General features: G+C 41.2%; 6 protein-coding genes and 1 long non-coding RNA gene across 8 annotated transcripts; 4 read left to right on the top strand and 3 right to left on the bottom strand.

Moving 5' to 3' along the window:
• Positions 1-12: 12 nt before the first annotated feature.
• Positions 13-1,987, bottom strand: LOC124343728 (transcription initiation factor IIB-like). The gene is made up of 6 exons (XM_046797183.1): positions 1,877-1,987; positions 1,687-1,803; positions 1,435-1,621; positions 1,188-1,375; positions 960-1,120; positions 13-896 (listed from the first exon to the last, which is right to left on the bottom strand). Exons 1-6 carry the CDS (start codon positions 1,888-1,890, stop codon positions 607-609), a joined length of 957 nt encoding a protein of 318 aa, XP_046653139.1. The 5' UTR covers positions 1,891-1,987; the 3' UTR covers positions 13-606.
• A 412-nt stretch (positions 1,988-2,399) lies between these two features.
• On the bottom strand, positions 2,400-9,129 carry LOC124343568 (low-density lipoprotein receptor-related protein 2-like). Its single transcript, XM_046796924.1, has 12 exons — positions 8,847-9,129; positions 8,669-8,779; positions 8,409-8,533; positions 8,203-8,340; positions 8,045-8,147; positions 7,833-7,982; positions 7,655-7,771; positions 7,462-7,593; positions 6,680-7,398; positions 4,740-6,607; positions 4,338-4,678; positions 2,400-4,276 (listed from the first exon to the last, which is right to left on the bottom strand). The coding sequence occupies exons 1-12, from the start codon at positions 8,905-8,907 to the stop codon at positions 2,580-2,582; spliced, it is 5,562 nt and encodes a 1,853-aa protein (XP_046652880.1). The 5' UTR covers positions 8,908-9,129; the 3' UTR covers positions 2,400-2,579.
• On the top strand, positions 9,042-11,259 carry LOC124343838. Of its 2 annotated transcripts, XR_006919315.1 has the most exons (3): positions 9,042-10,544; positions 10,676-10,788; positions 10,895-11,259. It is a non-coding gene; the product is annotated as an uncharacterized LOC124343838 (long non-coding RNA). The 2 variants fall into 2 exon arrangements; XR_006919314.1 differs by having other exon boundaries at positions 9,042-10,788.
• Positions 11,260-11,805: 546 nt separating this feature from the next.
• Positions 11,806-13,969, bottom strand: LOC124343660 (CCA tRNA nucleotidyltransferase 1, mitochondrial-like). Its single transcript, XM_046797075.1, has 7 exons — positions 13,739-13,969; positions 13,467-13,672; positions 13,103-13,386; positions 12,597-13,036; positions 12,425-12,531; positions 12,194-12,366; positions 11,806-12,129 (listed from the first exon to the last, which is right to left on the bottom strand). The coding sequence occupies exons 1-7, from the start codon at positions 13,835-13,837 to the stop codon at positions 11,990-11,992; spliced, it is 1,449 nt and encodes a 482-aa protein (XP_046653031.1). The 5' UTR covers positions 13,838-13,969; the 3' UTR covers positions 11,806-11,989.
• Positions 13,970-14,550: 581 nt separating this feature from the next.
• On the top strand, positions 14,551-16,125 carry LOC124343703 (brachyurin-like). The gene is made up of 5 exons (XM_046797146.1): positions 14,551-14,895; positions 14,955-15,130; positions 15,192-15,284; positions 15,347-15,486; positions 15,560-16,125. Exons 1-5 carry the CDS (start codon positions 14,570-14,572, stop codon positions 15,896-15,898), a joined length of 1,074 nt encoding a protein of 357 aa, XP_046653102.1. The 5' UTR covers positions 14,551-14,569; the 3' UTR covers positions 15,899-16,125.
• Positions 16,126-16,584: 459 nt separating this feature from the next.
• LOC124343688 (actin-related protein 10-like) lies at positions 16,585-18,364 on the top strand. The gene is made up of 7 exons (XM_046797118.1): positions 16,585-16,774; positions 16,842-16,994; positions 17,052-17,160; positions 17,214-17,389; positions 17,506-17,854; positions 17,916-18,117; positions 18,178-18,364. The coding sequence occupies exons 1-7, from the start codon at positions 16,713-16,715 to the stop codon at positions 18,309-18,311; spliced, it is 1,185 nt and encodes a 394-aa protein (XP_046653074.1). The 5' UTR covers positions 16,585-16,712; the 3' UTR covers positions 18,312-18,364.
• A 198-nt stretch (positions 18,365-18,562) lies between these two features.
• On the top strand, positions 18,563-23,686 carry LOC124343578 (probable methyltransferase TARBP1). Its single transcript, XM_046796946.1, has 7 exons — positions 18,563-19,544; positions 19,609-21,561; positions 21,628-21,699; positions 21,763-22,990; positions 23,057-23,193; positions 23,266-23,375; positions 23,450-23,686. Exons 1-7 carry the CDS (start codon positions 18,769-18,771, stop codon positions 23,500-23,502), a joined length of 4,329 nt encoding a protein of 1,442 aa, XP_046652902.1. The 5' UTR covers positions 18,563-18,768; the 3' UTR covers positions 23,503-23,686.
• Positions 23,687-23,730: the final 44 nt, after the last annotated feature.

The raw sequence follows: 23,730 nt of genomic DNA, 5'->3' as shown, positions 1-23,730 counted from the left end.
AAAGATGAAAACTGAAAATAAGGAATCGTGTACTTCCAACGGTGCACAGCGATACACAGGGTGTTTCAACCACCACAATGATGATTGCATACATTTTCAAAACTACAGCAGGATTTTTAAAAACCACTCGACGACGAAAAAGGCTGGTCAACATCGCGGACAAGCGGTGCCTGCAAATTGGAATCGTATAGATACTCGGAGAAAAGCAAGCAAAACATGCCCCATCGCCGACGCTTGCGAAAGCTTAACACATGCTATTCTCTCCAAAGCCATACCTAAATCTTTAGTCTATAGTTCACGGCTAAGAATTATATAATTTTTTTTTTGTTTGTTTGGTTGCTCTCTCTCTTAGTGCTACACCGTGCCCCAAAATGTAAAAATTTGAATCAAAAGAGAAAAAAGTCCACTCTTCAAAACCTGCGTCGCGGAATTTTTACGGATGAAGACATTCTTCGTGTCATACAACAATACAAGCTATTTGAAATGGATGGGGATTTTGGACCGAAAACGAGGCGAATTAAGTGTAAAAGTGTGTGAGAAGGGAGGGTGAAAGATAAATTTTCCAAGGTCCAGCAGCGATCACAAAACAAACGACGTGGTTCTTTTTTAAAGTTGAGGGAGTTGCTCAATAGGTGTAGTAAATCTGAAATCTTCAGGAAAGAGCTCTGCGGCACGTGGGTACATCAGTTTATAAGATTGCCGGATGGTCACGTCAGCCACACCAGCTATATCGCCAATCTCTTTTTGGGTCTTTTTAGATTTTTCATCTGACGCCTGTGAAGCCATGTAAATAGCGGCGGCAGCTACTGAGATCGGTGAACGACCAGGAACGATATCAAGCTCGACTGCTTTACGAGCGATATGCGATGCCGCTCTCTGCACCATGGTCGGCAATCCTAAAATAAATATCCGATGTAATTAAGGTGTCATTTGTTGAACGAAAGTATAAGTTTTCTTACCAAGATTCGAACAGAAACGGGACATGAAATCTGCGGTAGTGATGATGTCGACTGAAGTTTCGAGGGCTTTCAGAATCAACTTGAAACATCTTCCAATTTCTTTCTTGCTGATCTTACTGACGGCGCAAATTTCTTTGAATGTTCGCGGGACGCCTTCTTGTCTGTTTTTTTTTAAATAAAGGTTACGAAACAGTTAATGTATGAATATTTTAGATATTTATTGCTTACCTGCAGGAAATGTATAGACACGCAGAGGCAATGGCATCATTGCTACGTCCTTTCAAGTTTTTGCCATCGTGGACCTGCTTGAACAAATTGTTTGCTCTGTCAACTATAGTCCTAGGTAAGTTGATCCTGTCAGCCATGTTACTGATTTCTTTGAAGGCATTCACAAGGGCACGATCAGAGCTGCTCATCTAATTTACAAGTAAACACTGAGCCACAATTCCAAGTAAAGGGTCACAAATCAACATACTGTCCGTCTGTTTTGGTATTTTGCCACACCATGCTCATCAAAAGAGGCACTGCCAGTACCGGGTCCAATCATGGTTGAGAGATCTGTTCCATTTAGTAAAGCATTTTCTGACCCACCAACACGAGAAGGATCTGCATTGGCTTTTTCGTTGCTGAATGTTCGCCATTCAGAACCAACATCAATTACCCTAAAAATGCCACAAAAATAATGAATCAAAACTTCAAAAGCTAGAATTTAATTCCTGTCACCAACCTGTCACCAACAACAAGTCCACACTCGGAGCAAATTTGATCACCCGCTCGATAATCCTCAATCAAAGCAGCGTCGGGATGCGCAGAGCAACAAATTCTTATACCGCCTCCATCACCCCTGAAAAAATGGATAAACAAAACAAATTACTTGATGTTTGTGTGGATAACACAACACAAGCGAAAAACACTACCGATTTGACGCCATTGTTCGAGATCTCTGCGGCAGAGAGGGTAGAAAGACACTAATATGCGAACGCGATACGAGCGATTGCAGCTACTGTTTTTCTTTGCAAGTGGCGCTAAAAATCAAAACAACTACTCGATTTTGAAGTTTGGTGTCAGCCACCTGGCGTCAAACATTGAAGACGGCCACATATTACAAACGGCCAACTTTTTCAAAAAAAGATGAAGGATGTGGTTGTAGAAAATCTGGATGAAATCCGTTTAAAGCAGTTTCTCGTAATTAGCTTCCAGCATCTAAAGAACCAAATTATTAAACCTCCTTCTACCTTGTTACTCTTCCATTACTCAATTACTGTCTACACACGCTTTTTAAGCAAGTTTCGTTGTTACCCCTACATTTCAGCCCGAGAAAGTTTTACAATGTTGGGCTAACCAGCACAAAAACATTCTAGGGTGAATAGTAATGTGGAATACTGAAAAGGTAACCAGTCTGGTGATCAAAATAACACCGCTAAGTAGAAGCAAATAAGATATGAATCGAGAAAAATATATTGTAGAATGTAGATTGAGCGCAACAGCACCAACAATACGGGCAATTAATTTTTTTTTATACAAACATGAACATAAAACAAAAAACGTGAATAGAAGGAATACAAAAAAAGTGCAAGAGACGGACAAATTAAAACAATGGAATCATCATGCATGCATCAATCACAACTCGCTGGCTAAAAGCTGATCTTGCATAGAATACGTGGCGGGTAAAAGCTGTTGTGGTTGATGATCTTCCGTTGTATGACTCTTACCCAAAGACTGCTGGATGGATGGAAGGTTGGTATAGGCAGAGTCCGCAGGAAATCGTCGAGTACCTCCTGGTGTTGCAGTGACTGTCGTTCGGTTATCGTTTTGATCAACCATCACCTGTGGTCCACATCCATGGTCATCTGGCTCATCCGATTTAATGAAAAGCCTCTTGCGATCACCATAGTCGACACTTTCTTCCCAAGCTGTACTTTCTTCAGTTAATCCCAAAGCATTGCGGAAGCGGAACTTGAGCGGTGAACCAATTGTGCGACGCCACCTGCGGTAGTAAACCCATCCCAAAATGGCCAAGATCGTTAAGACAGCCAAGCAGATAAGAATCGAGGCCACTGTTACACCAGGGCTGGAAGGGGTCTCAACAAAGTCTGGGTTAATTCCGAATTCGCTGCTTGGCGTGATCGTGACCACCTCGGGAGATTTGCCGGAACACTTGAACGGATTGGAGGTAACGACAGTAACACCAATAGGGCAATGACATGTAAAGCTAGAACTGTTTTTAAGCACGCAAATTCCATTGTTGCAAGGAGAAAACGCGCAGTGGTTGGGCAATTCCGGTTCCAAAAGGGAATGAACTGTGACGATGTGGGTGACTTTTTCGTGAAGCTTGTGCTGTGAGGTAGTGCTTCCGTTTATCACATGGCTGTAGAGAATGTCTTGATCGCGGAGACTCCAGGTGAGGCGATTTTCGAAAAAGGTGATTGACAAGGGCTGTCCATTTGTAATTCCAATTTCTTGTCTTTGTTTCAATCCATTGTAGTCACAGCTGGAAATGGATTGGAGTGTGATGTCGGTCCAGTAGATACGTGACTTGATGGAATCCACGGTGATGGCAGTCGGATACATGATCTTGTCAATCGAATACAACCACATGGTAGAACGTCCGTCCATGGTTGCACGAACAATTCGTCCAGTGTAAGGTTTGGTGTGTTCCGACCAAAACAGGATACCCTTTTGACTGTCCAAGGCGATATCTGTGATAATTGACTGGGTAGTGATGATATTAACTTCGGCTTCCAGGGATTTGGCGATGACTCTGATGACGGACTGATCTTGACCGGTGCGGGAAGCATTCTTCAGAGCACTGTAGTAGATATTACCCGTAGCTTTGTCCAAAGCCAGTCCACTAGGAATAAGATCGTTGATTTTGTAGATGAGCGACTGTCCTCCACTGTTACTCCGGCTGACACCTTCGGTGGTAATCCAATACAGCGTAGACATCTTGTCGTGGTAAGCAATGCCCTTGATAGCGGGAACAGACTGGACTAGAAAGCGACTAGAAGCTATATCACTGTTGAGCAGGATCTCAACGTGATGATTGGTGGCTACGATCAGCATGGGACGACCACTGGCAGCCTTGCAGGTAATTTGATCAGGCTCCAAACTATAACCGGAAGCGCACGAACAGCGATATCCTCCCTTGGTGTTGTTGCAAAATTGTGAACATTTATTCTCAAATGCGCATTCGTCGACGTCGGCACATTGTTTGCCATTGTTCAACGACTCGTATCCAGGTTCGCAGAGGCAAGTTGGCTCCATCGGTCCTGGAACGCAAATCTGTGGGCATTGGCCATTATTCTGGCACGATTTGGCTAAACAGGAATAGAAACAATTAATTAAGCTCAACAATGTAAATAAATGAATCGAACTTACCGCAACCAGATCCTTCATCAGTTCCGTCGAAGCAATCAAATTTACCATCACACACCGAGCTGGCCTGAACACATTCGCCACTAAGACACATGAAATCGGTTGCTGAGCAGGAAGGAGTGATTGTAGTTTTTGAGGTGGACGATGTGGATACATTAGCAGGGCAGAGTAGAAGTGCTTCATCAGCGCTGTTGGAGCAATCCGACAAACCATCGCAAACCCAAGAGATGTTGATGTAACGCATTTCATTGGGGCATCTAAAGAGATCCTTCTTGCAAGAGAATGGGAGATTATCACAGCCTTCTTCGTCCTCCCCAAAGGTGCAATCAAACCGACAATCGCATCTATTGAAAAGAAATCAAAATTAATTGAGCTCAAAATAATTATTCAAATAAAAATATTCACCTTGAAGCGATGGGAATGCATTCGTTTGAACCCAAGAAACAATTATACTGTGACGAGAGACAATCTGGTCTTTCGGTTTCCGTCTCGACAAACGAATCGTTCAATTTAGCGCAAAGCTCTGCATCAGTACCATGTTCGCATTCGGCAATGCTGTTGCAAAGAGCCATCCTTGGCATGCAGTCAGGACGTTGTGGGCATCGCAGATAGTTCAGTGGACAAGGCGGTTTGTTGACGACACTATCGCAGACGCTGCTGTCCTCGTCTTCTCCATGTTGACAATCTGAATCTCTGTCGCACACCCAAGTAAGAGGAATGCAAATGTGACTGTGGGAGCAATAGAACTGCGTCGATGAACACATGGAATGAGTGCTGGAACAATTAGCTTCGTCCGACTTGTCGATACAATCCGCTTGACCATCACAAACGGCCGAACGAGGAATGCAGTGATGTTGATTAGGACACGAGTATTCGCCCTCTCCCAGGCATACGTACGGAGGGCAGGAATCAGGCTCGTCGGATCGATCTTGACAGTCGGCGTCTCCATCACAGTAGAAATGGATCGAAACGCATCCTCCGTTTTTACATTGAAACTGTGAACTGGTACAACCTACTTCTGTCGTCGTGTTGCGGCACTGGAGCTCATCTTCACCTAGGGTACAATCGTTGACTCCATCGCATCGGAACTTGGCGGGAATACAACTGGTTTGACATGTAAACCATTCATCACCAACGCAGTCGGCTTTAGTACAGACGTGTTTATCTTCTCCCAATACTTTACCCAATGGACATAGGCAAGTGACTCCATCAGGTGTTGGTGCGCAAATGTCGCTGCAACCTCCAGTATGCCCCAGGCAATGATGATCGTGACTGTTGAAATCGAAAAGATCAATAACTGACATCAAACGATACTGAACGTTTATGTCGTCGGAAGCGTCGATTACGAAGCCGCGCATAGTTTTCGTCTCTTGCTTGTTCAACCAGCTGATCCGAGTAGAGGATTGAGTCAGCCAAAAAACGGAATCTGAGCTGGCGTCCATGGCAACCGGAGTGCCCAGATGAGAGCGAAGGATGGTTCGATTTTCACCGTTGACTTCGATCCGTTCAATTGTACCTCGCAGGGAGTCGCTGAAGTAGAGATGTTTGCCGTCGTAAGCCATCGCCGATACAGTTCCATAAACTTGAACCAACTCCTGTCGGTTAGTACCATCCATATGCCAGACGCTGATGACGTGACTGATGCGGCCCTCGACGATGAACATCCTGCCGGATTGGGATCCAATGGTGATACCTTGCGGGCTGTAAAGATCTCGGGCCAATACTAGTCGTTCGTAAACACCTTCGTGATTCTTTTGACCAACTACGACAGTTCCCCGAGTAACTTCCGTCCAGTAAATGTTCTCCGTGAAAGGATCCACGTCCAATCCCTCAACCATGTCGACGTTTTCGAATAGGACCGTCTGCCGATAAGTATCCAAGTGCATCGAGTAGATGGTCCTCTGGATCATGTCGCTGTAGACGATTGAGTGGCCCAAGGGGTTGTACGCCAATGCACCGATGTTTTCCACGTTACGCGTAGGCAGACGAAGGATGGAATCCTTGCCAATCTGGTGATGAGTCAAGCGATAAATGTCGCTGAAAGTTGCGATGACGATGGAAGACTCATGGGCAGAAATAGACTCGCAGGTACGGCCATCTTTGTTCAGACTCATTCCAACAGGGCAGGAGCACTTGTAGCCTTGTACGGTTGGTGAAAGAAGACAGAGATGGCTGCAAATCACGTTTCGGCAGGGGTCGGTGAGATGACTTTGCTTGGAAGGATGATGAACGTGAATGCCAGTCGGAGTTAATGAAGCTTCCTTGATCAGAATCTGGAAAAATTCAAAGAATACAATGAGTTAGATCGCCGTTATTGACCCTGCAATTTTAAACATGAGTAATACCTTGTAATCCTTGCCGGTAAACTTGTTGACGGAAAGAACTTCGTGCTCCAGAGGATCGCACCAAAAGATGTTGTTTTCAAAGATGTCGAGAGCGTACGGGTGGGTCACTTTAACGGGAAGGATTTTACGATCAGATCCATCAATCTTCGAACTTTCAATGCGATTAAGTTTAGCGTCTCCCCAATAAATGCGTTGAATGGTTTCATCCACAACCAATCCATTAGGCCAGATAATGTCTTTTGTGATGACGTTTGTCCGCTGCGATCCATCCATGCCGGCAGAACCAATGTGTGGACTAGAACCCCAGTCAGACCAGAAAAGCAAACCTTCTTCAGGATAGACGGCCACGGCACGAGGTTTCTCTAGTTGTCCACTAATGACAACACTGCAAATGGTAGCATGGAAGTCGCAAACGACGACGTGCTTCCGACCAGAGTCCACAAAATAAATGTGTCTTCCGACCCAGTCGATCGCCAAGTCTTCAACCATCTCCACACCGACCGAAACAACGTACTGGAAAGCTGATCCGTCCAACATGGATTTGTAAATACCAGCCTTGTCCTTGCTCTTCTCATTCCAGTAGACGAATCCATCTTCATAGTCAGCTGCGACGCCGTGCGCTTGGGAAATGCCTGATTGAACGAGCCCATACTCTTTGGAAGGTAGAGAGATGTAGCGAATATCTCGATCAGTTGTAATTAGTAGCATTGGTTCTGGCCCTATACAAGTTTAAAAATAAGGAATTAATACTTTGTTTACTATTCTTCAAACTATCCACTTACCATTAGCAATGCAACTTCTCTTGTCACGGGTGCCAACAGTATAACCGGAAGAACAAGAACATTCAAATCCTCCTTGGCTATTCGCACACTTTTGGCTGCACATGGGTGGATCCATAGAGCATTCGTCGATATCTGGAAATAATTCATGAGTATATTAACAAGTTTGAAGAAAAAATGTGCGCAAACGGCTTACCAACACAAGTCGTTCCATTGAGCTGATAGCCTGAGGGGCACGAGCAGATAGGACCACGAGGAGTTTTATGGCATTCGTTTGGGCAGCGTGTACTGTTTGAGCAGTTTAAAGTCGAATCTAAGACGCAAAAAATGATATTAATTCCAAGAAAGTGGGTTTAGGTTGCTTGAAAACTTACTACACTGGCCTCCTTCATCCGCCCGATCGTCACAATCTGCATAACCATCACAAGCACGGCTAATGGGCATACATTTTTGAGTTCCTTTGCTGAGACAACTGAACCAGCCATGTTCAGGTAAACAACTGTGGTTCATGAATGCTTCAGGACCTGATTTTTCACAATTCGAGTTATTAACAATCACCATTAGAAGAAATAAGTATTTTGCTTACCACATTCTTTTTCATCGGATCCATCAGCACAGTCTGTGACACCATCACAGACCCACTGGTTTAAGATGCACTCTTTACCACACTGGAATCCGTTCTTGCACTCCTATCAAAATAAATACTTGAACAAAGATCTAAAATACAAATAATCGAAGCCTTACTATTGTTTTGTTACAATGCAACTCGTCCCTCGCATCAGAGCAATCATCCATGCCATCACACACCCAATTTTGAGGGATGCACACTTGACCCTCACAGTGGAATGTGTTGGATGGGCAATTCAGTGTTAGGCCAGACGACTAACAATGCACAAATACACACAAATTAATAAGCAAAGCAGGTTTAAACACCATTACTCTTTAGTTACCGTCCCAGTGCAGTTGAGCTCATCTGACCAGTCTCCACAATCATTCTCCCTGTCACAGAAGAAAAACATGGCGATGCAATGTCCATCCTTGCATTGTTTCATGTGAGGACTTCGGCACGGGTAAGCTGAGACGAAAGCAGATAAGAAAATAAAATAAATAAACATTTCTGCATAACTAAAACACATAAATACACACAAGAATATAACTGAAAACTTTCTAAGAAAATCCATTTCAAATTAAGAGAATCAAAATTACTTACTGCATTCTAATTCGTCAGATCCATCGTTGCAGTCGATCACGTGGTCACAATGTTGCTTAGCAGCCACACATTCGTGTCCATTCTTGCACGAAAATTGATTTCCATCACAAACTGAGTAATACAATTTCACATTAAATTAAACTTCAATAAATTTCAAAAATTATTTTTTTTCATTTACCTGCTAATATGAAGCTCGGCAGTTGGACGAACACAGCCAAACCAAACCAAATTAAACGCATTTAATTAAAATGACTGAAGAATACTTTCTCCAGTGGAAATTTCCAAGAACTATTTTCTCGGTAAAGCTTTTCTATTTAAGTATGAACACTTTAACAAAAAAATATATATAATTTAAAGGGAAGCCCGTGTGCTTTGTGCTAAATGTGCTTTAAGGGAAGAAATAAGAAGGAACGTGCTCTCTTGGCTCGTATCCTGAGACCGATTAATTTGTCAGCGAAGAAATCCCAGCACTTATCACGTTCGTTCCAGTCGTAGATGGCGCCCTACAGTGACAGACAAGAAAGAAAATTTCGAAAGGAAGGGTTTCGAAGTACGCCTCAAGTATTTTTTGAGGTCAGTCATTTGTTTTTTTAGTTTCAAAAAAGAAATTTGTCTCGCCAATCTGTCGGGCAACGCATTATGACGTCTCACCCTCTCTTATCTCGAAGAAAAACCACCCCCTCTCATCCCTCTACTCATTTGCCTTTAGGATATCGACAACCTGTACGAGTATTATGCTACAGGTGTTGCAGGATGGGATTTCAGACGATCCTAGACAATCAATTTTTACGTTACCCTTTCTCTATCTCAGTAAAAGGCCACACGTGATGGCGTCAACTCCTCCATGTAATTAATGACGAAAATAAAGTTGAAGATTAATGCGCACAATTTCAGACAAGTTGCGCAGTTTTTGGCAATCACGTGGTTTCAATATGCGGTTTCCAAGGATCCAAAGGATTGCTTCACTCTGAAGGTTAACAAGTCCACACTGCTGCGCTAGCTGATTGGATTTCACACAACACAAAGATTGGCGACAAGTCCCCATTTGTATCGTTTTAATATAAAAGATAACAAACAGATTCTAATTAGCGCCTGGCGGATGCCATCCTCTGATAGAACTGCGCATCGGACGACTTATTATCGCCTTTGTTATGTTTTGAAAAACAGAAATGGGCCGAACTTTGTTGTGTTAAGAAGGTTATTGAGCCTATATGAGGAAAGAACTTTGACGTTGTAGACAAGTTGAAAATAGGCCGAGTTTTATATAAGATTCCCAGAAACCGAATACGTCGATAACTATGTTTGTTTATATTTACACTATTCCAAGATTTTTAAATAGAGACGCGGAGAGTTTTATTGCGTTATGTGATCTGTTGTGAAATTCAAACAGCGTCGCATCATCGCGAACTTCGCCACTAAAATGCGTATTTGAGGAACATGAGGAAATAAGATCCTGTTGTATTTTTTAAAGACATACTGTTACCATCACAAGAAACTTGATAATCACGCGTGCTGCCGACGCATGCGGGTTTATTTTGATTCCAACTTCTTCTGATCGAAGTCATAATAAGTTGTTGTTAATATTTTAACCCAGTTGCTATACATGGCATTGAAAAACTTGCGACATGGTAACATTCAAAAATATATAGCACGATTGCATCCTGGATTTACATAACGAAAGATGAATTTTCCTTTGCGTCTTTTATAACCTCCCGAGTTTGGGTAACCTAGTTTAAACAAAATAAATAGTATTAGCAACTCGTCACCTTGGCAAACAAGACATTAGGTTGCATAAGACGAATGCATCAGGATTTGGGATTTCCAAGGCAGGTTTTAGGGTTCAAGACAAGTGAGCATGAAGAGCCAGAAAAACAAGGTGGAATTTCCAGTAATAGTTTTGTTTAACTTACTCGTTATTTACCCTTTTATTACAAATATTGCGATGGTTTCTCCGGAAACCCGAATATGTTTGCAATGACTTGGGTTTATTGAGCTCGGTATAAAAAGGCCTCGACTGATCGGAATAATACCATAATTAATCATTCGACTCTTCCCGTCCAACATTCGAAAAAGGAAATACGCAAAGATTAGATAGGATGGTTCGTCTTGCAGTACTCATGGTAAGTTTCCTCTATTATAAAATTTAGTGCAATTTTCCCTTTAAAGCCCTTTTTGAAAACTGTTTTTATTATTTTATAATTGGCATTGTCCGTGTTTGTGTTACAGGTATTTTTGGCTTTGATTGTTTGTTCAGCTCTGGCTCAACACAACAATTATCATTACAATCCGCTAGGCCATCACCATCACCACAACGGTCATCATCATGGACATCATCATCATCATCATCATGGACATCACCACGACCATCACCACCACCACCACGGCTAAATCAGCTACCAAAACGGCCAAAGTACTCCATATGTTACATCTGCGCTAAGGACAATTGATAGTAAAGACTCAATTTTGTATATCAATGTGACACCAGACCATATGGTATTTCATTTGCGCTTTGACCAGTTGATAGTAAAGTCACTCAGTTGTGTTACACTGTGACACGTAGAACAAATAAAAAACTGAATATGGAGAAACGATGGCGATGAACCGTTTTTATTCATTCTAGCTTTATCGGCTAGGTTGAACCATCCTACACCTACTCACATACCTGTATGAAGCATTATTGCAGCTGAATTGATAAAAAAACCGGAGCAAGCGCAACTGTAAACAACACGTGAACAACGATAAAGTACCTGGTTGGTGACTTATTCGAATGTCGAACTCGATCCCATAAAAAAAAGTCAGAAAAAAAAATTATTTTCAATTTCCGAAATTTTTTAATATTTAAACTTTATTTTTTAGTTGCATTTTAGAAAATTCAGTTAAATTTAGCTATATAGAAATCGAAAGAAATCCCCGTCGCCCATAAATCTCACACCATAGTGAATCATTGGTGAGGCATTTATACTACTGCTCTAAAATCATTCAAATGCGTTGAATGAAAGGGAAAAAATGAAGAACGGGGGGTATTCCCCTGATGACGTACTCCCACGTTCAGCTGAGTCATTGCTCATCATTGTTTACTTACGTGATAAGCTTGTTTGCTGACGCTGTTGTAAAAACTCGGAAGAACTACTCGATCCATTCGCGAATTTATTATTATCTATTTTTACCTGGAAAGTATTGTAGTCTAAATCAGAAAAAGTGCAAAGTTTATAAGAGGCAGACTCTCATAAACATTTGTGGTTTCCTCATTTCATGATTAAATAACTTCACGCATTTTTGCAGAATACAGATTGTATAATCAATCCACTCTAATACTACAAATTAAGATTTCTGCACTTTAATTCCAAGGTCTTCCATCACCTCTGGGATGCATCGCACAAGGTCTTCATGGCTGATTTGGAAGTCACTATCTTTCCATTTGCTTCGTAATTTTTGGATAACCATGCTCATGGGTTTACCACCTGAAAAACAAGGTATTTACCACTAAGTAGGTTTTCAACTGAGAAATTTAAAGGGCTTTTTTACCCGGCACTCCTTTGTCCTTTAGGTCAGCACCGCCAACAGGAAACCTCGGAGGGACCCATTTTTCAAACTCATTGGCAAGTTCTTGTTTTCCTTGGTAGCGAAGTAACTCGGCACCTCTAAAAATGGCGTCTTTCATCTTTTGCTTTGTGTCGATCACTATCATTTGGTACGGCCTAAATAACAAGTGCCGTGAAAATCATCAAGTTGATATGCCCAAATGAATACGGTTACCGCAACGGCTTGAAAGGTTCAGGTAAAAGATTACGATGTTCAACGATGAAAAAAGAGAGATCCTTGTCAAAATTTGGATATTTCAATCTTGCATGAAGAGAAGCTGCCTGAAAAAATATTTCGATCAGTCAAAATGTGTAAAATAAATTTAGAAAATGCAATGCCAACTTACCGCTCCTTCTGAATCAAGTAAAGCGGATAATAAGGTAATGGGCAACAACTCCACGTTGTTGTTCTTAGCTCGTTCCCAAATAACTTTAAACTCTTTTATGTTAGGATCTTCTCCAAGGCCAATGTAGGGGGCTATTCCAAGACGAAGCATTGTTTCCAGAAGAGGCCCAGCGTGTCGGTTACTTAGAATCTGTTTCAGTTCTAGCCAAATTCTTTCGCCCGATATCCGGGATAAGCCTTCCATATTTTCACGAAGGGCAGCTTCCGTATCGGGTTCATGTAAATTAGGATCGGGTGATATCCTAGCACAAAATCGGAAGTAGCGTAGAATTCTCAAATAATCTTCTTGCATCCTTGTGCGCGCATCTCCCACAAACGCCACTCGCCGTTTCTGCAAATCCTCCCAACCACCACAATAATCGTAAACCGTTCCGTCAAAACCTAAATGTTTAGAAATTTCAGTTAATAAGATTCTAGACTTGTATGTAAGGAATAACAACAACGTACCAAGAAACATTGAATTCACTGTGAGATCCCTTCTATTTGCATCTAGCTCCCAGTCTTGGGTAAATTCCACTTCTGCATGTCTCCCATGATTAACTACATCAATTCTTAAGGTAGTAATTTCGAAATTTTCTTTTTCATTGATGCGTACTGTTATGGTGCCATGCTTTTCTCCTGTTAGATTGATCATACGAATGTTCTCAGAGTTAAACATATCCTTCATTTGCTGAGGAGTTGCAGTAGTTGCAAAATCCAAATCATGAGGCTTGATGTTCATCAGAAGATCCCTAAACACATAAAATAATTAGTTGGGTCAACATTTAGGCTAGCATGTCAACAAAACAATGTTTAGCAACATTTCCTTTACCTTACTGGACCTCCAGCAAAACGAATTTCATAATTATGCTTCTCAAAAATCTTCTGAAGTTGAACAAGCTCATCGGTGAAGATTGATTTAAAATCTTCTGACTCTACTTTCATGGTGAACAGACTGCGCTTCAACAGCTGAGGACAGGATACTAACAGATGGTGAGCTCTAACGCTACTTGTCTTTCTTGGATTTAAACTTGTTGCCTATTAAATTTTGAACAAAATCATGGAATTAAACATTATACTAAGCGTTTAAAGTAAAAGGCTTACTGTAAAAATCGTCTTGTGAGTTATTTGAATGAGTTCTGCATATCTCCCAATTCTCTTTAATCTAAATGACAATGCGGAAACTAGTTTGCCGGTAGACATAAAGAAAACCGTGAAGAATCGACGAAGAGCGACTGAGAAATCTCTCTAATTTCGGTATTGCACGAGGTAAAATGTGAACTTTTCTGTATTTCATAGAGAAATTTGCTGCAGAAAAGGAAAGAAAAAATGTGTTTTGATTTTTTGAAGCAGACGACTTTTTCAACATGTTGATAGACATCTGGCGAAATAATGATGAACCTTTTCCCCAGTTGTTGGTTTGTTGGTTTGAAACGCGATTTTGCATTTTGCCATTTTGGATTGGATTGCAATTAGACTGTAAATATTTAAAAAAAAAGACCGCAAGGCCGGCGTAAGAGAGTTCACAAAGGGACATTATAATATTTTAAAATATTATTTTGAAATTGAAATGAATTTTAGCAATTCAATTGTACACTGCTGCAACAATTGAAAAATGTAGTAACACCGCTCCGCTAAAGCCTTGGCTACACTAGACCTCTTTTAATCGTTATTTCGACAGAGATGAGAATGCAATTACTGCCCCATTGCCAAACACATGGTATGCATACGCAAGTATTCCGGGATGCGTACGTGTAGCACGTTAAGTGAAGCTCACGAAATCGGAAATCCAGCGCTGACGCAATCGGGCAGTTATCACTTCGAAGCAATAAACTTGCATGTATAGTAGATATTGTCTACGCGACGAGCCCTTTTATATTTTGTCAGTATTCAACAGTAAATCACACGGTTACGGTTTCTGTTTCTCTTTCTAATATGTTTGTAAATTTTGGAACTGTGGCCGTTATTATTACCATAATTTTGTCATCGTCGAGTCTGTGCTCTGCTACTTTTGATGATCAAAACGTCTTTAACTTGCAACCGCCATCACATCATTTCTCTGCGAAAGTAAAATTAGATAATGGTGAAAATAGCAGGATTGCGGACAGGATTGTTGGAGGTGAGGAGGCGATACCCAACGAATTCCCTTGGCAAGCGTACCTCGACGTGGAGGTAGTTACTAACAAATTTTATTCCTGTGGCGGAAGTTTGATCGCAGATCGATGGATTCTTACGGCCGCTCACTGCCTCGTGATTCCAAAGTAAGTAATAGCACGTTCTAAAAAAATTACGGTATAATTAAGATGTTTCCTGGCCGTAGTGAACCTGTTAAGTCGGTGACTGTCTACCTGGGGGCGCACAATATTGCTCAGTCATCTGAAACAAATAAAAAGATTTACATAGGATACAACTTCGCCCGTCATCCTTCTTGGAATGCCAACACCATGGACGGAGACATAGCTCTAATCAACCTCACAAGCGCCGTTACTTATACACGTAAAAATTAATTTTGTACATGGTGATTGTATAACTTAATTTCATTTTCTTTCAATATCAGAGTTTATCCGTCCAATCACCTTGGCCAATTCGAACGAACCAAATCATGTCAACGATAATGTTACTGTTGCCGGATGGGGATCAACATTTAACGGTATCTACGAAGGAATTAAATGATCCTCATTTAAATATAACATACTGTTTGATGATTTTCAGGTAGTTTGAGTGGAAGTTCAACACTTCGTAAGGTGACAGTGCCAGTCATCACCAATAACGAATGCAAGTTGACTTATGGCAACATCGTCTCAGATAAAATCATTTGCACTAGCGGAAACAATTATCGTGGAACATGCAACGTATAAAACGTCCATTGCCCCCAAATATGTTCTGTTTATGAATCATAACTTATGACTTATTCATGTTCAACAGGGTGACAGTGGCGGCCCAATGAACTACAAAGGGTCGGACGGCTCGTGGAAGCAAATTGGTATCATTTCGTTCGGCTCGACTGAAGGTTGCCAAAAGAATCATCCAAACGGTTACACCAGGATCAGCTCGTATTCGTCATGGATTCAAAGTATCATTTCACCTTCATCATCTTCCACAACATCCACGAAAATCCCCACAACCGCCTATAGCTCGACAACAAATAAGGTGCACACAACACAGCCGTCTTCCGGTGGTCATCAGACTTCCGCCTTCTTATCGTCGTCATTCATTTCAATTCTTCTCTTGATTATCTGTATTGGACCCATTTATGGAGTCTGAAATTGAAATAGCGGGCATGACTGCACATTTATACCGTAGTTGATCAAATAATCTATGGCTAGGCAAGTATACATTGCATTTCACGAATTATAAATTGCTTGCAATTTGGCAGAGTGATGCAGTTTATGCAATCAAAAATAATTAAATTGTTGAAATATTAATAGCTGTGCATTAATAAATAAATAGAAAATGAGTCTTACCTAGAATTTATTGTCCTCGTCTTGTCATTCAAATGAGCTGCAAATAGTCTAGAGGCGAGGGAAATTAATGGAAATTATTCCTTTAAGTTCTACGAAAAGGCGAACGCAGCACACTGTTTGAATCTTCTAGCGGTTGGGTGATAAATTGGATGACAAATTCCATTATATTGCGTAAGCTATCATACAATGCAATAAACCAAACTCCCTTTCATCAGCCGGCTTGATTAGATAGCCAACAAACCAAGACGTAACTTGTGCCATAAATCCTGGGAGCAGATGAGAAGGCGTTTTGCGACACACCCCACACCCTAAAAAGACCTAAAAAGAAAGAGGAAAAGAGAAAAAAGATATAGTGTCAAATCCCAATCCCAAAGAAACCTTTCAGGCTTTGAACGGACGGAAATTTTAACTTTGGCGCGCTAGATGTTATTTACATAGATGGCGTGGTAGCCATCTAGCGAATGAAGTCGGAACTATTTTTACTATTTTGAGTAATGGCCGTCAGCAGTCCCCAAAGTGGTCAGCTGTGTTGGTGTTGTTTTATGACAGTTTCAGTGCTTACAGTTTACATGAGTATTACAATTAATATTTAATATTGGTAGCGTTTAATCAAAATGCCCATACACGATAATGATCGCCATGCAGTTGTCCTAGATATCGGACGAGCTTACACCAAGTATGCTTTGTAAACAATTTGTCTGATGAAGTTCCAACTGGTACATTATTCACTTACTGGTTGACAGGTGTGGTTTTGTTGGTGAAAACGAGCCGAGAGTCATCATTCCATCCAAATTAGATGGCTCCAAAAAAGGTGAAGGAGTTTACCTTCATGAATATTCCAGTGAAAAAGAACTTCATTTCAATCTGGTCAAATTTCTCCACCACATTTTCTTTAAGTATTACTTTTGTAAAACTTGAATTCAACTGAAAAAAACTAAGGTTTGGTTTTACAGGTATTTATTAGTCAATCACCGTGAAAGAAGGATTGTGATTGTTGAATCTTTACTGTGTCCTACAGAATTTCGTGAAATTCTAGCCAATGTTCTTTTTGTTCATTTTGAGGTACTCTACTAAGCAATGTCCCAGAAACGATTGTGAGAAACATTTTATTTTAGGTACCATCTGTCTTGTTTGTGCCTTCTCATCTTGTCACACTTTATACCCTGGGGATCAACACTGCATTTGTGATTGATATTGGACATGAGGAAACTACGATGATACCAGTTTGTGAAGGAACTCCTTTGATTCATGCTTGGCAAGCTCAACCTCTTGGAGCAAAAGCCATTCAAGGGTAATCATTCACTTGAACACAACATTTTTAACTTGCAAGGAATATCTTTTAACATGTAGCTGTAAATATTTTCTGATTCAGCAATATGACATTGCTAATTGTTGAAATATTTGCAGGCGGTTGGAATCTCTTCTATTGCTACGCGCCAAGGTCCAGGGAAGTGATGGTCAAAAGGTTGACTTGGTTGATGTCATTCCTAAACTATCACGTGGAATCTTAGAAGACATTGTGGTGCGTACTTGTTTCGTGACTACACTGCCAAGATCCCGCCAACTTGTTGCTTCCCGGACAAATGAAGCAGGGCCATCTCCCCCTGTTCCCCCACCTACCATTCTCTATCCTTTGTCCGGCAATAATAATTTGACTCTTGATGGATCTGTTCGTGAAGAGTCAGCCGAGGTCCTCTTTGAAACGGACAATGAGATGGTTTCACTCGCTTCGATGATTTTGGATAGTATACTCGCTGTACGTACACATCGTTAAAAAAGTTTTCCTGATTGATTTTACCTTGATTTTTGTAATTTAGTCGCCAATTGATTTTCGAATTCCACTAGCGGAGAATTTGGTAATAATAGGCGGAGGATCAATGATGCCTGGACTAAAATCTCGTTTAGTGTCGGAAGTAAAGGATCTCCAGCAACACCCAAAGTACTCAAGTCGGATTGCTCTCAAGGCCCTAAAAGTTCATCGGCCACCAGCTAAATCAAACTATGCCGCTTGGCTTGGAGGTTTACTTTACTCATATTATACTACGTAAACTGAAATCAATTAAAATATATTTTTAATAGGGGCTATTTTAGGAGCAACGGAAGCGATCGCCACACGCAGCTACACTCGCGAAGTCTACTTGCAGACTAATCATGTTCCCGATTGGAATAATTTAGCGGATAACACCAAAGAAATTGATAGTAGAGCTGGTTAACTAAACAGTGCTAATAAATCAGTTTTTTCACAAAATAAAAGTATTTAAAACTATCGTCAAGACGTCAACTGCTTATTTAAACTATTTCGAAAATAAAAAATTTAATCCTTGGAGTTATTAACTTGATAGAGGCATGCATAAACTAAACTAGAATTCCTGAGCCTTGAAAATTCTTTCTTTCTAAATTCCACAATGAATAAAAAATCCGCAAACATTTGGTTTCGCGTTTTCCTTTATTTTAAATTAACAAATCGATTTTTAATCTTCATCGATATCTCGATACTGTCATTCCGAACAGTCGTCTGCTAAAAAACGTGTTGCTGTAAATTCTTTCAGAAAATTTTAGTTTAAACTGTCATTTGAATTCAATTCAGTTGATAAAGGAAACTGCGAAAGTTTTCTATTGGGAAGGTTCAGTTTATCACTTTGTTCTATTGCCTACTGCCGGTGATCTAAAATGGGTGAGGAAATTTCTGCAGTTCTAAATTTCATCAGTGAAAGGAGTGTGGAAGAGGCTATCGAAAAAGTTGTGGACGAGATCAAATTAAGTACCAATCTTGATCACAGTTGGAAGGTTCTTCATCATCTATTGAAAAGTGCAGAAAAGGATGTCAAGTTTAATGCCAAAGATATTGTAAATGTTTGTTTACAACACTTAAAAAAACAGGACACCTGTATCATGCAAGCACGATTCATCTGCAAGATTCTTATAGTTTTAGTTGAAAAGGCAGACAAAGCAGAATTTGAAGAAGAACTTGAAATTTTTTTGGAGGACTTGCAATTCAACATTATTCGTCAGTCCAATGCTCATCAGCTGCATGATGATTGTGTCATAGACTATCAGACTGCAACCACTATTTTATCCTTGACTTTTCCATCATTTGTAAAAATTGGTTTGCCAAAGAATCAAGCAAAGTTATTGGAAGTTATTCCAGCGATGATTCAATCCAAAAATGAAAATTCTATCGTTGAATCACTAGCCTTCATGCTGCCTGCTGTCATCCATCACGACTCACTATTCGAAACTGTGTGCAAGTCTATTCAAAAACTTTTTGAAGCAGAAGAAGATTTGGATAAAATTTCTAACCATCCTGGCCTTACTGCACTTTGTAGCATTGCAGATATCCTATTTTCTAAAACTTTTAAACACAACGTCTATCAAGAAACTTGGTTTCACCGTGGAATCCAGCGAGGATTGTCTGACCCAGCCGCTTTGAACCGCAAGCGTGCACAGTAAAAAAAATTTTTGTTTGATCCAATTTCTAATTATTAATCATAACAAATATTGTATGCGTAGATACCTGTTGAAGCGCTACGTGGACGCAACTGAAGCGAATGTTTCGCTCTTCAACGATTTCTTTTTGGTTATGGAGACTTTAGAAGAGAAACAGATGCATATTATTAACCCTGTTCTTCCGAGAATGAAATCCCTGGAAGAACGCATCCTAGAGAAGAAACAATCCGACTCCTCCTGGATACAGTGCATTTACAAGCGGCTCTTATCGCATGAAAATATTCAAGTAATCAAGTGGGGTTTGCATAATCTCTGCCAAGTAAAAGTTCAATTTTGGCCAGATATTGGCCACAGTGATTGGCTATATGATGTTCTACTGCTGGGCCTTAATAACATGGTATTTTACGTCCGAGAAAATGCCAATCAGCTTCCCCAACTAGGTACCGATCTCGGTCAACTATTGCAAAATTGTGCAACTTTGGAAACGGAACGCGAAGAATTTTTCGTCCGTCTATTGCGGGGCATTTCCCTGGTTCCCTGGAACGCGGTGGGTTTATTCCACTTGGTTCACGCGTTTGCCTCTTTACCTCCAAGCGAAATTCTTGATGGCGAAGCTCTTCAAATAGTTTTAGAGTTCCTACGTAGTGGGTTACACACGCATCATCCACTACTTCGCGGAGCCATTCAAGGACTGATGCTGGAATTTGTATTGAACATGACTGTCATATCGCAAGCAAATCTCTTGTGGATAGCGCTCATTTTATCAACACTAAATCCTCAAGAATGCTTCATCCGCACTACACCTCTCCACGCTACTCTCAGGGCATGGATACGCGATCGCTTTACACCCACTCAGCATGGAGAGTTGCTCAGTCAGCTTTTGACTACGCATTTTGAACCTTCGACTGATGTTCGCACGGCTTATTCTGTGGATGTCACTGCCGTGGCTAGATTCGCCGTATTGTTGCTGGATGCTGAAACAACCGACACTGAAGGTATGCGGCAACTGCAAATGTGTGTGCAACCTCTGGACAACTGCCACACTCGACTGTACGCTGATCCCCGTTTGCTGAATCAACGGATGAAATTGATGATGACATTGTTGGATGAGGTTCGCTCAACAAATTCCACTGCCGTTGTCCGCTTGGTATTTCCGCTCACCGAATCGGTTGTACATTATTGCCTGGATCAAATCGAATCGTTATCCAATTACACTAGCGTGTGTGAAAGTCTTGCCGTGTTGGAATCGATTGCGAAGACGGAAGATCTGCTCGGAGTGATAGCCGCATCAAGAAGGAAATTGGAACTATTGGCGCGCAAATTACTGAATGGATGTTCTGCCCTTGACAAATTTAAATGCATTTCTCTCTTATTTCTTATTGCCCGATTCGACCAACATATAGTGGACGAATTCATCCGTGAAATGATTTCTCTCAAACTGCATTGCAAAGCTCCTCTACGTGATGATTCTGCTTTGGAACATGTTACCTGGGGAGCTTTTATGTCTCACTACTTTTCTCAGTTATGGACATTACTTCATCAACGACTGCCTTACATAGAACCTAAATTAAATTCAGAAGACTTGGTAAATGAAGCTGTTTGTGCCATGGACATTGCCGGTGTTGAAGCCATCAAGTCGATATTTGGCTGTTTGGCTCATCTTCTACCAGATGTTTGTGACTCTAATCCTGCCCTGTGTCGCACAAGTCTCCAAGCAAGTTGGACATCGTGCTTCGAGTATCGTCGCTCGGACCATTTTTGGGACCTAATGAAAGGGTTTGCCATAGCGGCCTTTAATCATTCACTAATGGAGCAACCCGAAATCCGCCCGCAACTTTTTGGATTCTTGTCTGAATTGAAAAGCCAAGGTGAAAACATATTGCAGCTTTTCAATTTCGCGGCCGAACGCGTCATTGATATTTGGACCAATCAGGCCTTCCCTTCAAACGATTCCTACGCCATTCAATTTATCCTCGATCTGACTAATTTTGGACTGATTCATCGACGGGATGAAATGTAATTTTTATTCCCCCATAATTTCATTATTTTGGAAAAATTTTCATTAATCTTGTAATTTTGCAGGATATTTTTTGAAACTCTTGCGTTTGTCCGCTCGCTAGGAGAACGTTGCCCAGCCAACATTAATCTTCAGAGGTAAGAATTACCTTTAAATCCTTCTTTCTCACATAAAGTTAAATACATTTTCTGATTCTACAGTGAAGAAATGGCCGATGGAAAAGTTCGCTTACAAGGATTGCGTTTCTTGCTCTCGCTAAACAAATCAAACGAACAACACATAACCATGGTTGAAAGTCTAGTGGAAGCCTATCTAAAAGAAGATCGGGTCATGTCAGCGAGCAAGACTCGTTATTTCTCCAGCTCACATGGACATCGTGTGAAGCATCGCCTTTGGGTAGCAATGATCATGCTGCAGGACCTGCTTCCTCTTGGCCATAGACAGACGACTGAGATCATGGAAGCAGCTCTTTCAGGACTGATTGACGACAATCCTCAACCTAGCGTTCGCTTTTTACAAGAATGGAGTGTCACTCGTGCCATTTTCCTCTCGGCAGAACTGGAGGCGGTTTTCTGGAAAACGATGGATGATGCGGTGCAACAGAGAGCTGGTTCTATGGTTTCTTTCTTGTCCATAATTGGACATGTTACCCGATGCCTTGCTCGGTCCGAGCGATTGGAAAACTTTGCTTCTAATGGTCTTCCGCGCGTTATTCCTTGGGCTATGGCGCAACATTTTACCCCTCGCTTGTACGCCACCGTCATTTTGGACGTGATCTGGAGTATTTGCGAATCATCGAAAATTCAATCGTTGCTTGGAGAATATTCGACAACTCGACGCATTTTGCGCGATGCACCCGACATGCCAAATACCCAACGAAACTTGGAGAAATTGTGTCAGGATTTCTACTTTAGTGTTTTCCACCCAATGGACAATTTTACTCTGGAGACATTGTGTTATCACTTACCTCGACTTTCGCATTTAGTCGCAGAAGAATGGTTACCTGTTGAATGGTTCAACGATATTCCTTCTTGGATTCCTCGACGCGATATGGATGGACAACTTGCTGATTGCAATCCAGCTGAGTGGGTGGCTAGAGCAGCTGGAGGTGCGCCGGCGTTTACCCAAGACGATTCTGTTAGTCCAGCCATGGCTGTGAGGAACGTTCAGAAAAAGATCACGCCATGGAAGCAGATGTTGCCGGATGTCAACAGTTTGGTTGTGTCAGCCGGTCGAAAAAAGACGACCACAAATGATCTGATTGTGATTGCGTCACTGGTTGACCGAGTCCCGAATTTGGGTGGATTGTGTCGCACTTGCGAAGTACTCGGCGTCAGAGATTTTGTCCTGTCCTCACTGCGTGTCACGGAAGAAAAGGATTTCGTCAGTCTCAGTGTTTCGGCCGAAAAGTGGATCAACGTGCTCGAAGTATATCTCTTTAAATGAGCAAACAATAATGATAACATTTTCATGGCCCATAATTTTCAAAAATAGATAAAACCTTTCCAGCTAGTGGAGTACGTTAAGCAACTAAAGCTGGAGGGATATACTGTTGTCGGGGCGGAACAAACGGCGAGCAGTCAACCTCTAAACCATTTCACTTTTCCGAAAAAATCTGCACTTATTTTGGGGTATTCATTTTTATTGAGTTTCATATCAAATGGAACAAATTAAAAATGGAATCATAAATATTTTGCGTTTAGTCACGAGAAAGAAGGCATTCCAGTAGAACTGATTCAACATCTTGACGTCTGTGTTGAAGTACCGCAAGAGGGAATCATCAGATCAATGAACGTCCACGTCACTGGAGCCAGTAATATTAATTTTTGTCTTCATAAACTTTTTCTCGAGTTGTTACAAATATTTTTGTTGCCTTTGCCTTTGTAGTCTTTATCTGGGAATATGCCCGTCAACAAATGGGATTGTCCCACGTGCGCTGAATTCAGTAATAAGCTGGATTGCATTGGAATTCGTTCTGAAAAGGATTTCGTCGAGTCCTGACATGACGTCCCCCTACCAAATTTTCGAGTTTCCGCAAATATTTTCTATAATTATCAGTGGGAAAACATTACTTGTGTAAATACTCGCAATAATGCGGAATAAATATGAATGGACCTTGTATAAGTTGTATTTACGTAAAATGAGTTAGCTTGAAAATAGGATCAGTA

Source organism: Daphnia pulicaria, chromosome 6 (assembly GCF_021234035.1).
Source record: "Daphnia pulicaria isolate SC F1-1A chromosome 6, SC_F0-13Bv2, whole genome shotgun sequence".
Classification (NCBI taxonomy): domain Eukaryota; kingdom Metazoa; phylum Arthropoda; class Branchiopoda; order Diplostraca; family Daphniidae; genus Daphnia; species Daphnia pulicaria.
This window is presented reverse-complemented; position numbering and strand designations above follow the sequence as displayed.

Excerpts from the sequence above, each read along its gene's own strand:
- LOC124343578 (XM_046796946.1), top strand. The coding sequence starts at position 18,769 with ATGGGTGAGGAAATTTCTGCAGTTCTAAATTTCATCAGTGAAAGGAGT. Across the intron at positions 21,700-21,762 it reads GCCAACATTAATCTTCAGAG|TGAAGAAATGGCCGATGGAA; the intron begins GTAAGAATTACC and ends CTGATTCTACAG. Across the intron at positions 23,194-23,265 it reads AAATCTGCACTTATTTTGGG|TCACGAGAAAGAAGGCATTC; the intron begins GTATTCATTTTT and ends TTTTGCGTTTAG.
- LOC124343568 (XM_046796924.1), bottom strand. The coding sequence starts at position 8,907 with ATGCGTTTAATTTGGTTTGGTTTGGCTGTGTTCGTCCAACTGCCGAGC. Across the intron at positions 8,148-8,202 it reads TGCATTGTAACAAAACAATA|GAGTGCAAGAACGGATTCCA; the intron begins GTAAGGCTTCGA and ends TTATTTTGATAG. Across the intron at positions 4,277-4,337 it reads TGATGAAGGATCTGGTTGCG|CCAAATCGTGCCAGAATAAT; the intron begins GTAAGTTCGATT and ends ATTCCTGTTTAG.
- LOC124343688 (XM_046797118.1), top strand. The coding sequence starts at position 16,713 with ATGCCCATACACGATAATGATCGCCATGCAGTTGTCCTAGATATCGGA. Across the intron at positions 16,995-17,051 it reads CTCCACCACATTTTCTTTAA|GTATTTATTAGTCAATCACC; the intron begins GTATTACTTTTG and ends TTGGTTTTACAG. Across the intron at positions 17,390-17,505 it reads GGAGCAAAAGCCATTCAAGG|GCGGTTGGAATCTCTTCTAT; the intron begins GTAATCATTCAC and ends AAATATTTGCAG.
- LOC124343660 (XM_046797075.1), bottom strand. The coding sequence starts at position 13,837 with ATGTCTACCGGCAAACTAGTTTCCGCATTGTCATTTAGATTAAAGAGA. Across the intron at positions 13,387-13,466 it reads TTTGCTGGAGGTCCAGTAAG|GGATCTTCTGATGAACATCA; the intron begins GTAAAGGAAATG and ends TTATGTGTTTAG. Across the intron at positions 12,532-12,596 it reads TACTTGATTCAGAAGGAGCG|GCAGCTTCTCTTCATGCAAG; the intron begins GTAAGTTGGCAT and ends ATATTTTTTCAG.
- LOC124343728 (XM_046797183.1), bottom strand. Across the intron at positions 1,622-1,686 it reads GGACTTGTTGTTGGTGACAG|GGTAATTGATGTTGGTTCTG; the intron begins GTTGGTGACAGG and ends TGGCATTTTTAG. Across the intron at positions 1,121-1,187 it reads TGTCTATACATTTCCTGCAG|ACAAGAAGGCGTCCCGCGAA; the intron begins GTAAGCAATAAA and ends AAAAAAAAACAG.
- LOC124343703 (XM_046797146.1), top strand. The coding sequence starts at position 14,570 with ATGTTTGTAAATTTTGGAACTGTGGCCGTTATTATTACCATAATTTTG. Across the intron at positions 14,896-14,954 it reads CACTGCCTCGTGATTCCAAA|TGAACCTGTTAAGTCGGTGA; the intron begins GTAAGTAATAGC and ends TCCTGGCCGTAG. Across the intron at positions 15,285-15,346 it reads ATGGGGATCAACATTTAACG|GTAGTTTGAGTGGAAGTTCA; the intron begins GTATCTACGAAG and ends GATGATTTTCAG.